Source organism: Acinonyx jubatus, chromosome B2 (assembly GCF_027475565.1).
Source record: "Acinonyx jubatus isolate Ajub_Pintada_27869175 chromosome B2, VMU_Ajub_asm_v1.0, whole genome shotgun sequence".
Classification (NCBI taxonomy): Eukaryota; Metazoa; Chordata; class Mammalia; order Carnivora; family Felidae; genus Acinonyx; species Acinonyx jubatus.
The window spans coordinates 54,817,321-54,833,772 of record NC_069385.1 but is presented as its reverse complement, the minus strand read 5'-3'; the positions used below and the strand labels follow the sequence as shown (position 1 = coordinate 54,833,772).

General features: G+C 40.8%; 1 protein-coding gene across 6 annotated transcripts in view; it reads right to left on the bottom strand.

Moving 5' to 3' along the window:
• Window positions 1–16,452, bottom strand: part of PDSS2 (decaprenyl diphosphate synthase subunit 2) — a 281,533-nt gene that overhangs the window by 14,382 nt on the left and 250,699 nt on the right. For 2 of the 6 annotated variants that reach the window (XM_053222412.1, XM_015076632.3), the window contains one exon: window positions 7,935–9,774. The exons of 1 other annotated variant lie outside the window; for it this stretch is intronic. In XM_053222412.1, the coding sequence (XP_053078387.1) occupies window positions 9,616–9,774 (159 nt within the window). In that variant the 3' untranslated portion in view covers window positions 7,935–9,615. Of the gene's footprint in view, window positions 1–754; window positions 1,473–7,091; window positions 7,178–7,934; window positions 9,775–16,452 lie in introns of those variants that run through there. 3 more of the 6 variants (XR_003419445.2, XM_053222410.1, XM_053222409.1) reach the window with 3 other exon arrangements.

Below are 16,452 nucleotides of genomic sequence, written 5' to 3'. Positions count from 1 at the left end.
ATTCAATGTAAGCTCTGTCGAAATCCCATCAGGTTCTTTTGTAGAAATGGATAAACTGCTCCTAAAACTTTTATGGAAATGCCAGAGTGGCCAAAACAGCTTTTAAAGAGAACTCAAGTATAAATGGGGAAATCTGAATAAGATTGATGGATTGTATCAATATCATATCCTGGTACTGTATTATGGTTTTATAAGATGTAATCATTGGGGGAAATTGTAAAGGGTACATGGGATTTCTCTGTGTTATTTCCTATAACTGTGAATCTACAATTATCTTAAAAATAAAAAATTTAATGAAAAAGAAAAGTTGGAGGACTTACATTTCCCAATTTTAAAACTTAATATAGAGCTATAGTAATCAAGACAGTGTGGTACTGCCTTAAAGACAGACATAGAAATCAATGGAACACAATTAAGAGTTCGGAAACAAACCCTTATATTCATGGTCAAATGATTTTCTACAAAGTTGCCAAAGCAATTCAAAGAGAGAAAGAATAGTCTTTTCTTTTTTTTTTTTTTAACTATGTTTTTAATTTTTTTTTTCCCAACGTTTATTTATTTTTGGGACATAGAGAGACAGAGCATGAACGGGGGAGGGGCAGAGAGAGAGGGAGACACAGAATCAGAAACAGGCTCCAGGCTCTGAGCCATCAGCCCAGAGCCCGACGCGGGGATCGAACTCACGGACCGCGAGATCGTGACCTGGCTGAAGTCGGACGCTCAAACGACTGCGCCACCCAGGCGCCCCAAGAAGAGTCTTTTCAACAAATGGTTCTAGAACAGTTGGATATCCACATACAAAAAAATTAATTTAATTCACTTGTTTTCAATGGGGTGATTTGGGGTTCCCAAAGGAAGAGTACATTTGGCAATGTCTGGAGACAATTTTGGTTATTACGTGGGGGCAGGGGTGCTACTGACATTTTATATTTAGTAGAAACTAGAGATGCTGCTAAATATCAAAAAATTCACAGGAAAGACCCCCCACAACAAAGAAGGATCCAGCCCAATGTGTCAACAGTGCTGAGGGAGAAACCCTGACATAACTCATACCATACACAAAAACCAATTCAAAATTAGTCATAGACCTAAACTTAAGAGCTAAAGCTATAACACTTTTAGAAAAGAGCGTTGGAAACCATCTTTGTGACTTTGGGTTAGGCAAGGATTCCTTAGATATGACACCAAAACATGATCTACAAAAGAAAAAGCTGATAAATTGGACTTATCAAAATTAAAGACTTCTGTGTTTCAGAAGATACCATTTCAAAAATGAAGTCAAGTCATAAACTGGGAGTAAATACTTGCACATCATATATTTGATAAAGAGTTTGTGGGGTTCCTGGGTGGCTCAGTCAGTTAGGCATCTGACTCTTGATTTTGACTCAGGTCATGATCTCATGGTTCTGTGAGTTTGGGCCCTGTATCAGTGCAGAGCCTGCTTGGGATTCTCTCTCCCTCTCTCACTGCCCCTACTCTGCTCTCTCAAAATAAATAAATAAACTTAAAAAAAAAAAAAAAGAAGCTGTATCCATAATACATCAAGAATGCTTAAACTCAACAAGAAGACAATAATGCAATTAAGAGATGGGTAAAATGTTTGAACAGACCTTTCATCAAAGAAATATGAATGGTTCATTTGCTCATGAGAAGATGCTTAACATCATTAGTCATTAGGGAAATGCAAATAAAAAATCACAATGAGATACTATCTCAGTCCTACTAGAATAGTTATAATAAAAAAGGAACACCAAGGGTTGGCAAAGATGTGAACAAATTGGAATCTACATGTGTTGCTGGTAGAAATGTAAACTGATACAACTAGTTTGGAAAATAGTTTAGCAATTTCTAAAATGTTAAACATGAATTTACCATAAATTTTACTCTTGAGAATCTACTCAAGAGAAATGAAAACTTAGGTCCACACAAAGACTTGTTCTTGAATATTCACAGCAGCATTATTCGTAATAGGTAACAAGTAGAAATAACCCAAATGCCAATCAACTGGTAAATAGATAAACAAATGTGGCACATCCCTATAATGGAACACTATTGAGCAATAAAAAGGAACAATGATTAATGCTACCCCATGAATAAACCTCAAAAACATTATGCTAAATGATGGAACCAGTTAAGAATATTGTATAGTTTCATTTACACAAAATGTCAAGAGAAGGCAAATCTATAGAGACAGAGAGTGAATTCCTGTCTGCCCAGGGGTTGACCGCAAATGGGCAGAAAGGATCACCACTGAATTGTGGTGACGCTTTCACAACTTTGTAAATTTACTAAAAGTCATTCTAATTGTATAACTAAACCAGGTGAATTTTATGGTATGCAAACTGTACTTCAATAAAGCTGTTTTTAAAAAAAGAATGCAATTAAAGCAGTTCTAATCTCCAAAAAAAGAAGGAAAGAAGGCTAAAAGGAAAGAGAAGCATGGTATAAAACTGCATAATTACGCAGCAATTACGAACTTCGCAATAAATTGATCATAATCTATTTACACAAGTGTAAGTTACAATGGAATTCATGATATAAGGTGGGGGACATCATCAAAATGCCTAGAAAGTGAGAAATAATGCAAACAGTAAAATTACAATGATTAATTTAAGGAAAGAAAGGTTGCAAGAGTAGCTTAATTCTTTGAGAATGATGTTCTCTAGGCTTAAAAAAAAAAAAGACCCAAACAAAACAATAACAAAATACAATAAGCTCATACTGTTACAGCATGAAAGATCTGAGTCAGATAAAACTTATTTTGTTTCCCTTTAAACAAACCCTAGGAGTTTCCTTCTCCCAAGGTTTTCTATAGGGGAAGAAAATTTTCCCTTCTTCTCTTCTAGGTTCTTTGGTTGGCCCAATAATGAAATTGGCATAAGGGAGATTAACAGGAGAAAAGCAAATTTAATTTCATATGTACGGGAGCCTATAAAAACTCAAATAACTGACCAAAGAAAGGAGCTCTTATACCTTTTAGACAAAGAAACAATGAATTTGTGAAGAACTGACAAGAAAAAGAGGTTTGGGGTTCAGGGTAGTAAGTTAGTAACAAGATTTGTTTATATAGCCTTCTCAGCCCTCAATTCCTCTCTCTAGTGATAAGGATGTCTCTCTTCCTCCTGGTAGAGGAAGGGTACCTTTCACAGGGGAGATGTATTTCCCGTTTTCAGGAGGACAAAGGAGGGTCAGAGGGTCCTTCTTGCACTGGCTATTTCTCAAGTAGCTTTAATTCAAAATAATCAATACGCCAAAGTGGCACAGTTTTGGGTGGCTTATTTTTTATTTCCCTTCACTTTGAAGAAGCAAAGATGGCTTCTCATCTCCTATAAAATTGTTTCTCTGTGGTCTTTGCCAAGAGCAGAAAGTATGACTGTTAGACTGAGGCCCTTCCCTTCTCTAAGAGACGGTGAACTTAAGTGGGAAGGAAGAAGTCATCATTTTGCAGGAATAGGAACCACCAAATGAAGAAAATTAATAGTTCAAGTTGAAGAATTTTAAAAGAATTTGTTACATAGTTTTTTGTTTTGTTTTGCTTTGTTTTTGTTCCACAGTTTTAACCTGCTGCTATGGAGAACTGGCCAGGGCATTATTTTTCCAAGTCAAAGACTTTCTTAGTAGAACATTAGGAGGCTTTCTTATGGAGTATTTACCACATTCCTATTCATACCAGAGAAACCAACCAGTAATAGAAATTCAGATACCTTGTTTAGAATTTAAGCTACTTATTAATAATGGTTGTGAAGACTGCAGTGTCATGGAGAAGTGTTTATGTTCTGTGAAAACAGCAGGACCCAAAGTTGAATTTATAATGAGAACTACGCCAAAAAAGATATGCATGGTAGAAAAGGCTGAAAGATACATAAATGAAATGGTGAGATGATTATGTTGGCATGGTGAGATTTTGAATGATTAATTTTTTTCTATTTTCTGAAATAAAAAAAAAACAACAACAGTGGTTATTTACTGAAATGTGTTCAAATCTCGCACTGGGCGTAGTGCTTACTTAAAAAAAAATTTCTTTTAAAGGTTGGGGGTGGGGGTACCTGGCTGGCTCAGTCTGTAGGGCATGTGAGTCTTGACCCTGGAGTTGAGTTCAGGCCCCACACTGGGTGTACGGCTTACTTAAAAAACATTTAAAAAAATATGTTCAAAAAGTAAAATCTAAGCTACTCCAACAGTGAAGGCAGTGATGAGCCCACTTGTTTGCTGACAAGATGCACAGTGGTGGGTACTGTCAGTCTTGGAGATGAACAGATCAAGTTGAAGGAAAGCTGATGTAGCTTTTCCATGAAGATGGTCAGTGTCCCCAAAAAGAAAGGATAAAAGCCTGAAGAACTTTCTCTTTCTACAGAAAAGAAAGAAATAAGATTCCTCCAGCAGGGGAGGCTGAAAACTTAGCACTTCAGAGCCCCAAGGGCAGGCTGGGTGAGCTAAAGAAAGAGGTGGATCCCGCCATCAGTTCTGGTCCCAGGTGACCCTTATTTTTCAGTCACCTTTAGAAGTATGTTATCTCCCGGGCTCCTGGGTGGCTCTGTTGGTTAAGCGTTCAACTTCGGCTCAGGTCATGATCTCATGGTTCAGAAGTTCGAGCCCCGCATCAGGCTCTGTGCTGACAGCTCAGAGCCTGGAGATTGCTTCAGATTCTGTGTCTCCTAATCTCTCTTCTCCTCCCCTGCTTGCACTCTCTCTTTCTCAAAACTAAATAAACATTTAAAAAAATAATTAAAAAAATAAAATAAAGTTGAAATCTATGGGGGAAAAAAAAAAGAAGTATGTTATCTCCATAATGGAAACGCAGGACCATTTCTGAAAGAATAAAACAGTTAATTTGAGGTCAGGACTGAAGGTAGGGAAAAGAAAGAGGCAAATGATTATTCTGTTAGATCGCTTTGTACTTTTAAAAGAGAGTGCAAATAACTTAATTATTACTAGAACAAGATTAACAATAATTGAAACTATTTATAATAATGGAATGACCATTATGTCCTCACAGTTAAAGGAATTAAAGAACCAACCCAATCCATTTCTCCCTTTTGTACTTTAACAAAGGTGTGGCCTGTGTTCTCTACCTTGAGAGGCAGTCACTACGGATTATAAAGATAAATCCTAGAGCTTCCATTGGTCAGAAAGGTGATCTTAGCAATAGGATTTCAAAGTGGGAAAACAAATGAAGTGACAGGAAAGTATCTTCCAGAAACTAAGAACTCTAGGAAGGAGCTTGACAACTGTTTTCTGGAAAACAAGGTTCTTCTTATCAGTGATGAACTGGCTGATTAGAGTCTTAAAAAAAAAAAAAAAAAGTAAACTTTCACTGCAATTTTGTTGATTACACACAATTCCCCCCAAACTTGCTTGCCCAAAGAAGGCCATGTTACAGCAATTTGTCAGGTTTTGAAAAAAGATCATCATGGATTATTCCGACTACTTTCTGGTCACGAGTTTAATGTGTGGTAGATACTGAGCCTAAAAAAGCCCTCTATCTTTTTGGAGCATTTCGTACTAATGTATGTATATGTCTTTTACCTCAACTTGTAGTGTTACCCACATCCTGGGCCATAGCAATAATACTGTCATGGGTCAGATAAAGTCTCAAACATTAGAGAATGAGACTTGGACCAGGCAAACAATGTCACTGATAATTTATTTTTAGGTGTGACCAGATAACCACATTATGTGAGCAAGAAAAGATGAAGATTTAGTGTTATCATTAAGTAAAACTTACAACAAAGTTTAATGATCATCATAAAATGAATCTTCTTTCAAAGAAGCATGATGGCAAAAAGGTTCACTATTTAAATCGGTATCTCATTGATACTGTTTTTTTAATGCCAGAAAACAGTTTTTCTAAGTTGGAGAGTTTAAAAGAAAAAGACTTGGTGGGGCAGGAAACTGCTTTTAAGTTTTTGAGGAAATAGAATTTAAATGTTTCTTGTTTTTTTTTTTTTTTAATGTTTTATTTATTTTTGAGAGCAAGTGTGAACTGGGGAATGGCAGAGAGTAGGGGACAGAGGATCCGAAGTGGGCTCCTCACTGACAGCAGCGAGCCCATGTGGGGCTTGAACTCACGATCCGTGAGATCATAACCTGAGCCGAAGTTGGATGCCCAACTCACTGAGCCACCCAAGTGCCCCTTAAATGTTCAAAAAAGAAAGTCTCTAGGGGTACAACTAAGAGATGTGTCAGGTACGGAGGACAGTCAGGGTGGGGGGAACAACCTACACAGAGGTGGGCCAAGGGCACCAAGGGAGCCGGGTGGTTGGGTTAGTGACATGGCATGCCATGGGAAAGTCTGTGCGTGGAGATATGGCTTGCAAACTTCACAGAAAGGCCACCTTCTGTCAGAAGTCTGTCTCAGTGTTGTGTAGTAAGAGACCTGATAATCTGTCCAACAGATATTCTCGGAGTGTCTAAAGCACTGGCACTGGTCTAGGTGGTGGGGACTTGGTAGTTAGTGCATGACCAGCTGCAAGGGTTCAGGAGTTAGCAGACTGTAAGAAGGTGTAGTTGGTAAAGTTAGGAGGAAAAAAGTGTAGGTAGAAGGATAAAGAACACGAAGGGAGGAATTTCATTTTAGGGGATAGGGAGGATTGAGCACATACAGCCAGCAGGGGAGACACTGACGATTTAAGAATGGGGCCATGAAGGAGGCAGGAAGGCTACAGGCTTGAGATCTTGGAAAGGAGGAAAGAGAGGCAGAGGAAGCAAGAAAGAGGCGCTACTTGGAAGACTCCGGTGGGGAGGCGGGGAGTGAGGGCAGGCCAGGTGGTCAGAGGCGGTCCCCTCGGCCTGCTTCTCCATCGGTAATGGGGGGTATGCTTACCTCCAGAGCGTGACTGTGGGACTCAAACAAGATGGCCTGCACTTGGGGCCCTCGCTATCGCAGCCTTTACACACTTAACAAAGACTGATAGGAAGGAGAGTGCGGGTGGTTTCAGAAGCCTGAAGTGAATGAGGTTTGGAGGGGCCAACTTGCAAGTTGGGGGGACCAGCACAATGCCCAATGAATGAATTCTTCCCTCTAACAAGAAACTGGGGATGGGAGGCGATGGAGAGGGGGTCGAGGGGACATTCTGAGGCCAGAGTCTTACCTAGTCAGCAGAGCCTGCACCCAGGAGACAGGCCAAGGGGAGTGATTAAAGCATGTCTTGGTGTCCCACATTTCTCCCTCAGCTGCCTGAAATTATAAGGACGTAAGAGTTAACAAATATCCCCGAAGAAGGGGCGTGAAGAAAGAGTGTCAGTATTTAATACTGTAGGGTTAATGAACCAACCTGTTAGGTTTAACAAAAGCCTGCCAGGATGCTAGGAAGTGGGAACTCTGCTGAGTCGGAGTACAGAGGAAGGGCTGTCAATCAACACTGGGGGCGGGACGCCTGAGCCAGGGAGATGAAAGGGAGGTAGGAAGGTCCCAAAGAAAGCAGAAAGGCAGGTGTTGAAACAGAAGAGTCCAGGATTACATGCCATACAAAGGAGAGCTAGGGATACTTTAGGCCCTAAGCTTTGAGGCAGTTTAGGAAGACGTTTGCTGTAAAGTTTTATACATTCCTTTATAGCCTCTCCCTGGGTTTCACCTTTCCTCCTCCCAGAACCTCACTTAGCATCTTTGTTATCCAGAGTCAGAAATGGCAGACTGTTTTTTTTTTTTAAGTTTATTTATTTATTTTTGGGGGAGGGGGGGAGAGAATGTGTGTGTGTGTGTGTGTGTGTGTGTGTGTGTGTGTGTGTGCATGAGCAGGGGAGGGACAGAGAGAGGGAGAGAGAGAGAATCCCAAGCAGCCTCCACACTGTCAGCACAGAGCCTGACACGGGCTTGAACTCACAAACCATGAGATTATAACCTGAGTAGAAATCAAGAGTCAGAAGTCTAACCGACTGAGCCACCCAGGAACCCCAGAAACGGCAGGCTTTTAGAGAATAAAACAAAGCTGGAAGGGACTTCATACATTCTCTCATTTAATTTTATTTGACAGATGAGGAAGTGGAGGCTCAGAGGGAAGTGACTAACTCAAGGTCACACAGCAAACCAGCTGCTAAACCAGAATGAGAAGAGCCCTCGGGTCCTGCCTTTTGGTACCTGACCAGCTGCTTAGTAAAACCTACCGCTCTGTGTAAGCTCCTGCACCTCCAGAGAACACTGAGCACGGCTCCTCCTTTGTGCAAGTTAATGATTAAAACCTACTCTATCTAAAGCATCTAACCATAGTTACTAATTAAGCCAATTTCTGTGAGAAAATACCATTTGAGACAGAAGAATGTTCACTTTTGCTAAATCTACAGGCCTTCAAATTATAGTAGCATAAACAGTAATCACAACATTTTAAGAATATTAAAAAAAAAATCATAATATGATACCTTAACCTCTGTCACTCACATTTTCTCGTCCTGATAAAACAGTTTTGTAACTTCTAGAGGGAGGAATTAAACTAAAATAACTTCACTGGATGTTTGAGTGAATGAGGTAATAAAATCTGTTTGCTGTGTTCACTGTCTCCAGATAGGGCTGTGATTACACCACATAAGGAAGAAAGGTAGCTGAGTCTCAATCTAGATCATTTATGTAAACTCAGCCTTCTTGTCAACGGTGTTCTCAGATTGCATGCACGCAAACCGCAAAAATCATCTCCTATGAACCACACAGAGACAGTGTCTGATTGCAGGCCTGGGAGGTTGCCTATATTTTCTCTGTAATTGGAGGTCTGTGGTTCAAGACCAAAATTTGACATTCTGAATTAAAAAAAACAAAAAAACAAAAAAAACCCCACACCAGTATATTCCCCAGAACAACAGTTCTATATCTAATACTTGTAAAAGTTAAAGGTATTCTCTATACCAAAATATTACAAATGAATACAACATACTTAAAAAAAGTTTGGTTCTTTGAAATGTGTTTGAACAATATTTGGTCTCCCAGAAGGAAACAGAAGCCTTCCTACTACAACCAAGTTAACATTCGAGAGCATTTTAATCTCCTAACTTCGAATATTTGGCATTATGTTTTTCAGCAATTTTTCCTAAAAAAATGTTACAAAAACCATGAAGTGCCAAGTATATTCATACTGTACTTACAAATGCAGAGACATAATTGCAAGAAGACAAAGCACTTTTTTTTTTTTTTCTTAATTACTGAACGACCCTCCATTATGTCAGATTGGTCACTAGTTTTTGATCTGACAGTCCTCTCCGGCTGGCAGTGATAGTGTTTCTCTTGACACCTGCAGCTTCCAGCTTGCTCTGTCCTCTCTAGAAAGAAAACCACAGGCCACCGCCCTGGCGCCATCCCTGGCTCGGTCCAATCAATAAGGACTTATTTCCTGTCCATTTGCTGAGGTCACAGGAGCGAATCTCATTAATTATTTCTGCTACTGCAGCCTCAAGTGTGCTTCTGGCGTGACAAGTGAAAACTGCTTGACCTTTTTTTCTTCTAATTTTGTTTGTAGCAGTTCCAAAAAGAAGGCAGTATTCATTTAGCAATGTGATAAAAGGAAGGAAAAAATGTATTATGTTTTTAAAGTCATTAACACATTTAGTTATTTCATCATGAAAGCTCTCTCGATCACCTCATTCCCCAGTTTTTTTTCAGCTAACGAACAATAGTGTCTTTTTAATTTGGTGTCACGAAAATCTGGTCACAGCAAACACAATGTTTTCTAAAGCAGATCTGGCCTCCGAGGGAGGAAAGCTCTCCAGGGCCTCCAGTGCCTTGTTTCCATGGTAACGACACAGGTCAATAGCTGAAGTCACACCTTTGCCAGCTTTGATTGTTTCTTGCAACTGTTAAGAAACAAATGCACAATAAAAGTCAGTTTTCGAGGTACCACAACTAAATTGGGGAGGGGAGGTGGAAAACAAAGAAAGGGGGAAACAAAATAGATTCATTGTTTCTGCTGTGTTCTTTTGAGGTAAAGAGGACATCATTCCCCAATGATTCTGAGGCACTAACATTCCCTAAGGCTGCTAGGTGTCTCTGCTCCAGAGCAGCACAATAGGCTCCAATCAGCCTAATTACACCTCCTCCCTGACTCCCACCCCTTGATATCTTGAAATGTGCCCTGCTGGGGAATGGCGGTAATGAAGGCAGAGGGCATTTACATGTCTGGCATTTTGAATTCAGCAGCCTGATATTCTTATGTGAAGAAGGCTTCATTAACATCCTAGTTAGTAACTTTTTTTTTCCACCCTGTATGCTGACACAATAGTTCATGTGAAAATTCAAGAAAGACACCTAGTTTAGATCTGAACACTCCATTTTTAAAACTAAAAGCCTTTATTTGACCGGTTAGAATGAACTGAAACACCCGTTTGTAAAGAATAAACTCTTGCCAACAACTGGAGTTGATTTCTAACCCCTCTCTTTGATGGGGAAGGACCAATAAAAGGGTTATACTTTAGAGGTGAAAAAGATTTATAATGATTTGGGCTGTCCCCTCCCCCTTCCCCAAATTCCATGTTCTCTTTCTCAATGAACACCTCTGCCTACCGCCCTAAATCAGAAGCCTGGGGGGGGGGTCCCCCTTCACGCCCCATTTCTGGTCAGGTACCATGGCTGTAGCAGTGTTGCTCACCCTTGACTGAACTTTCTGGCCCTGAGAGACTGGGTGGGGCCAAGGGACAAGTTCTAGTCCATGAATTACGAACGATGCACGTCACTTCTGGGCTGCAGCATTTAACCACCCATGTGAGTCCCTCCAGAGCTTTCCCTTGGTGGATCATCCAGCCATAGCGGAAGAAGCTCCTCGTGTTGGATTCCCAAGCAACCACGCCGAGCACCAACCACAGTGCCTCTCCAACCTGCACGGGACATGTAGTGTGGGCAAGAAACACATCTTTGTTGTCTGAAGCCACTGAGACTGTGAGGTTGTCTGTAGCCATCCTGACTGAAACAGCCACTAAGTCCTAGCCATTCTATGTCTTTTACAGCTCTCCAATGTACCCTCCGCTCTTCATTGTCATTGCCACTACATTAGTTCAGGCTATCATCATCCCTTGTCTGGGCTGTTTTAGGCAAACCACCTCCTAAAGAGTCCTCCTACAACCAGTTCTTTGCCCTGAACTCCATCTGTCATGCTGCCAAGGAGATCTTTATAAAATGTGAATGTGATCAGCTTAAAACCCTTCACTACCTTCCGAAAGCCTTAAGAAAAAAGAGTCCAAGCTCTTTCATGAGGCAATGGAAGTCCTTTCCTGATCTAGCTCTTGACCAGCCAGTCCCCCCCACCCCAGCCTCTTCTCCCTTTTATCACTATTTAGGGAGATTGCTTGCAGTAATTTTCCCGTATCTGCTCCCCACCTTCAAACTTCCCAAAGTCCACTGAAGCAGAATACACTCAGCTAGGATGAGAGCCCTAAGGAGCTAGGTGGCCCTCTTCCTTGGGGCTCCCCAAGTACCCCATGCATATCTGGAATACAGCATAATTATACGGTGTTGTACTTCAATTCTCCATTCCCATATCTATCTCTTCATTAGACTCTAAGCTTCTGCACACTGCATGTAACATAAAGTCTGCTTTATTCCTATAATCACACACAGAAGAAAACAGAGGCCCAGAGAAGCTCAGCAGCTCACCCAAGATTATAGGCGGATAGTGGCACAGTTGTGGTCAGAAGCCACGGTTTCTAATACCCAGTCCAGCGTCACTGAATACTGTACTATCCCCTCCTTCCAGGGGAGGACCCCCCCTCACCCACCACCATTTGTAGCATTTGCAGATTTTTGTGGTATAAAAACTCCCATCATGGCTGATTTCAAGCTACCAAGGGTTGTGGAATCACAGAATTCTGAAATATTTAACAATAGACTCTGAGCTGGTAGGACTCGGCTTGTACACATGTTGGGCTGCAGGATGCTTTACCCTTGTTTTGACATGCAGCTCCTAAGAACATTCTCATACATAACTAGAATATTATTATTATAACTAGGAAAGTTAACAATAATTCTCTATCATTATCTAATATCTAGCCCATGTGCAAATTTCCCCAATTGGCTCTAAAATGTCTTCTGTACCCTATTTTCACCCCCCCCATCATGATGAATCTTGGTTTATGAATTGCATTCGTTATGACACTTTAGCATTTTCTTCCCTATGATATTACCATTTCTGAAGGACCAGGCTGTATTGTGCAATGTTTTACATTCTGCATTTCTCTGATTGCTTCATTTAGTTTGCTTTATAAACTTTATTCAGCTAGGCCCAACTGAATATTTGATGGTGACAATGAAGGGTAATTCAGATTAGGGCAAAAGAGTACCCAGGAGATACCACTGAACATTCCTCAAGCCCTAGAAGAGTTAATTTCTCTCACCAATGACTGCTGTATTTCCAATTAACACTCAAATCTTCTCTCTGCAGAGGCAGGCTGTGCATACCAAGGGACCTGATAGCTACCATGAGTAAAATGCCCATTTCATGATTCAGCAGTAATCTAATCCTTCATGGAAGGTATTACTCCTCACAGACATCTGTATACACTCCTACCAACTACAACTAAACTATTGGCTCAAAAGTAATCCTTTAGTGGGGCACCTGGGTGGTTCAGATGGTTAAGCATCCGACTTTGACTCAGGTCATGATCTCACGGGTTGTGAGTTCGAGTCTCGTGTTGGGCTCTGTGCTGACAGCTCAGAGCCTGGAGCCTGTTTCGGATTCTGTGTCTCCCTCTCTCTCTGACCCTCCCCCACTCACACTAGGTCTCTCTCTCTCTCAAAAATAAATAAACATTAATAAAATTAAAAAATTAATCCTTTAGATATAATTAATAGACCATAAATGAGACTTTTACCATAAATTAGAATAGGCAATTGATCTATCCTGACAAAACAATCTCATCCTTTGTAAATAAATGTGACAAAAGACATATTAAACCAGAATTCCTAAACTTGGTTGACCAAAGATTCACCTGGGGAGCTTTAAAATGCAGGACCTGGGCCCCAATCCTAGAGGTGGGTTCAATAAGGCCGAAAAATACTTCTTAGGTCATTCCAACAATTAGCCAGATTTGGGACTAACTTACTTGCTGGGGTATGTATTTTGAGTGTTTTAAAATAGTTGTGTTGGGTTTATACTGTTTTAACCACACTTCCAAGTAGTCGTCTTTGCAGTGATCAAATTCAACTCAGCCATCACGTATTGGGCACTAAATGGCCTAGGTATGAAGTAGGGGTGGGAGATACAGAGACAAACACAGTTGCTGCCTCCTAGGACCACCTGTCAGGGGGCTGCCCTAGGACTGAGGAAATGGAGGGGGCTGAAAGGAATACTGAGGAACCAGACCTATGGCCTTGGTTCTAATACCTGCAAGAGATAAGGCCACAATTAGGAAAATTCTTTCCACTTTTGCCCTCACCTACATTTTGACTGGGCAAATCCCCAACTAATGCATAGACAGAACTTTCCACATTAGGGTATGTCTAGAAATGCTGGAATGCTCCCTCTGGCCTTTATGGCTTGAAACCCATTTCAGCCACAGGAAAAGTGACACAATAAAATACAAAAAGGTGAATTACCAGTCTGCGTTTTACTTCTCTGATATAGCACTTTAGGGCACTAATATAATTAAATCTCTAATTAAGTCAACTGAATAATTGTATAAGTGCAGCATCACCTGCAATAAATTAAGTCCAAATCCCTTGCTAGAGGATCCAATTAAGGATATTAACACAGAGAGAAAAAGATGCAAAGTACTTAAAGTTAAGTGCGTTATTATTTAACATTTATTAAAGGTGTTATTAAACACCTTTTCAATGATAAATGTTGCTTTTATGAGACCCTTTTGAGAAATCATTGTATGCCTCTGAAAATTATTTGGTTCAAAAATCCTCTTAAATATTAAAGACAAGCCCCTGCCATGAGATCTAAGCAGCTTTAGCAGAATTGGACACAGCAGCCACTTCTCTCTAATGAAACCAAAGAAAAACTTTAAGACCCAGAAGAAACCCAAGCCCAATCTTATCTTCTCACCTCAGTTTGCAGGAGAAGATCTGGGATGAGATCGGTTAAGTGATGTGGACAAGTGGCACAGGCAAATTTGAGAAATGGCCTGGGTTTCATTTCTGCACATCAGAACCTTTCCCCTCTATAGCACTAGAACAGATTCGGAGATAACGCCAAGTTTTCTTTTCCCCAAACAGAGTGCTTACAGAGAATAGGGATGCTAACACTTGTCTGGAACAGGGGGAGACCTTGTTCTGTAGAAACTGTAAAAGAGAGTAAGGAGTATAAGCAATATGTTAAAGGTTTTGGTTTTTTTTGTTTTTTGTTTTTTTTTTTGGTGGTTGAAAATACCTGGATAAGGATAAAAGGAAACAAATGGAAGCCATGCTCTTACAGGAAGAGACCGCATACCTCACCAAGTGAAGTGGACCACACTTCCCTAGCAGGGATTATGAAACTGGAAGAACTGTAAGATGCTGCAGTGATAAATGTAATGTAAGGTGTACAACTTTTGAACATTTAGTAAAACTCACATTCTAATAGTTGGTAAATTCTTGGTGAACCTGATTGATAATCTTAGGTATCAGAAGATAGAAGAAGCACATTTTGCTTAAGTATGTCAACATAATTGGATATAAAGGTGATAGAAATCTGGCACACACACAAAAAAAGGAATGCCATCCTAGCATTAGAATCGGTGAAAGAAAGAACCAGCAGGCATGGTTTTGGACACTCAGACTGTAAATCAGAAAAGCAAATTTAAAAATCAGCAGGAGCGCCTGGGTGGCTCAGGTGGTTGGGCGTCCGACTTCAGCTCAGGTCATGATCTCGCAGTTCATGAGGTCGAGCCCTGCACTGGGCTCTGTGCTGACAGCTCAGAGCCTGGAGCCTGCTTCGGATTCTGTGTCTTCCTCTCTCTCTGCCCCTCCCCAGCTCATGCTCTGTCTCTCTCTCTCTCCCAGAAATAAGTAAACATTAAAAAGAGGTAAAAAAAAAAAATGGTGAAAAGACTGCCATGATTCCAAGAGATCATAAAGAGAAACAGCTCAAGGGTGATGAGGGCCTCTGAAAAACTAAATTTCAACAACGATCATAATTAATTATGAAAGAGATTAAAATAAATGGCTACAGAATAAGCTCTCTTGGGGCTCAGATTTAAAAAGGTGTAAAAGGAGAAGCATATCGTCTCCTCCACTGCTGAGTCCCTGTTGAACACCTGCTCTGTACAAAGGTCCACTGTGGAGATAGGATGCGATCCCTGATCTGAAGGAGCTGACAAAGGAGAGGCACAAAGCTATAAAAATTGTGTGGGAATCCACCCATAAGTCTGTATTATCACCAAGACACTTGTCACACGTTTTTAAAGTGCCATTCCTCACAGAAACATGTTCAGACACAACCCTGTCAGAATTTGCTAAAGACTGATGGGGGTACATGGGGCAAGGAGATGATGACAAAAATAAGGGGCATTAAAATGTAAAGGCTGTATGTCGAATAAGAACAAGTAGGGGTGCCTGGGTGGCTCAGCTGGTTGAGCATCAACTTTGGTTCAGGTCATGATCTCACAGTTGGTGGGTTCAAGCCCTGAGTCGGACTTTGTGCTGACAGCTCAGTGCCTGGAGCTTGCTTTAGATTCTGTGTCTCCCTCCCCGCCTCCCCTCTCTCTCTCTGCCCCTCCCCTGCTCACGCTCTGTCTCTGTCTCTCAAAAATAAATAAAGATGTTGAAAAAAATTAAAGAAAAAAAAGAACAAGTATCCTCAAATAGTTGATGATGTATTATTAAGAGAAGACAGAGAAGAAAGAGAACTAAAAAATGAGTTAAAAATTGTAAAGATTAAAATAAATTCCCCGAAGAGGGGTCTTTAGGGATGAAACATGCATTCAAAAAGCCCACATGTTGTCAGGGAGCCTTGGAGGCAGCAACCATTCTGCCTTAGGTCTGGCTTCTGGTATCGTTTGCATTTCAAGATGACCTACCACTCCCATTCCAAACATAGTATTATAGTCCAGGACAAATTATCGTGTAGCACCCCACTGAGTCTCCTCCAGTGAGAAAGCCGCTTGGTTTTCTCACTCACTTTGTCTGATGTGTCTGAGGGCACTTCCCTCCTCTGTCTTCCTCCTCACTCTGGAGACCCAGTTTCTAGTCTACGGCACCTTCACAGAGGCATCCACTCACCTCTGTCCTCTTCTTGCTTATAGTACATATAAATGTCCTTCCCAGCTACTGAAGGACTGTAAGAAATCTCAGAGAGGAGAGATGCAACTGACAAATGTCTTCAAACACGGCACAAAAGAAAAAGATGAGGACAGAGGTACACCTGGAACAAAGACCAGTGAATTTATGGGCAATGATGGCAAAATTCCAAAAATATGTTATCAAATAAGATGGTTTTTGAGCTCTAGAAAAAAAGGCAGTGATGGTCGCAGCCCTAGGATAGGTGGGTCACAATAAGCAAGTCATTACAAAATATTCTCATTTTTCTTTTTGATACGGGCACTCACTGTTAGCTTCAGAAA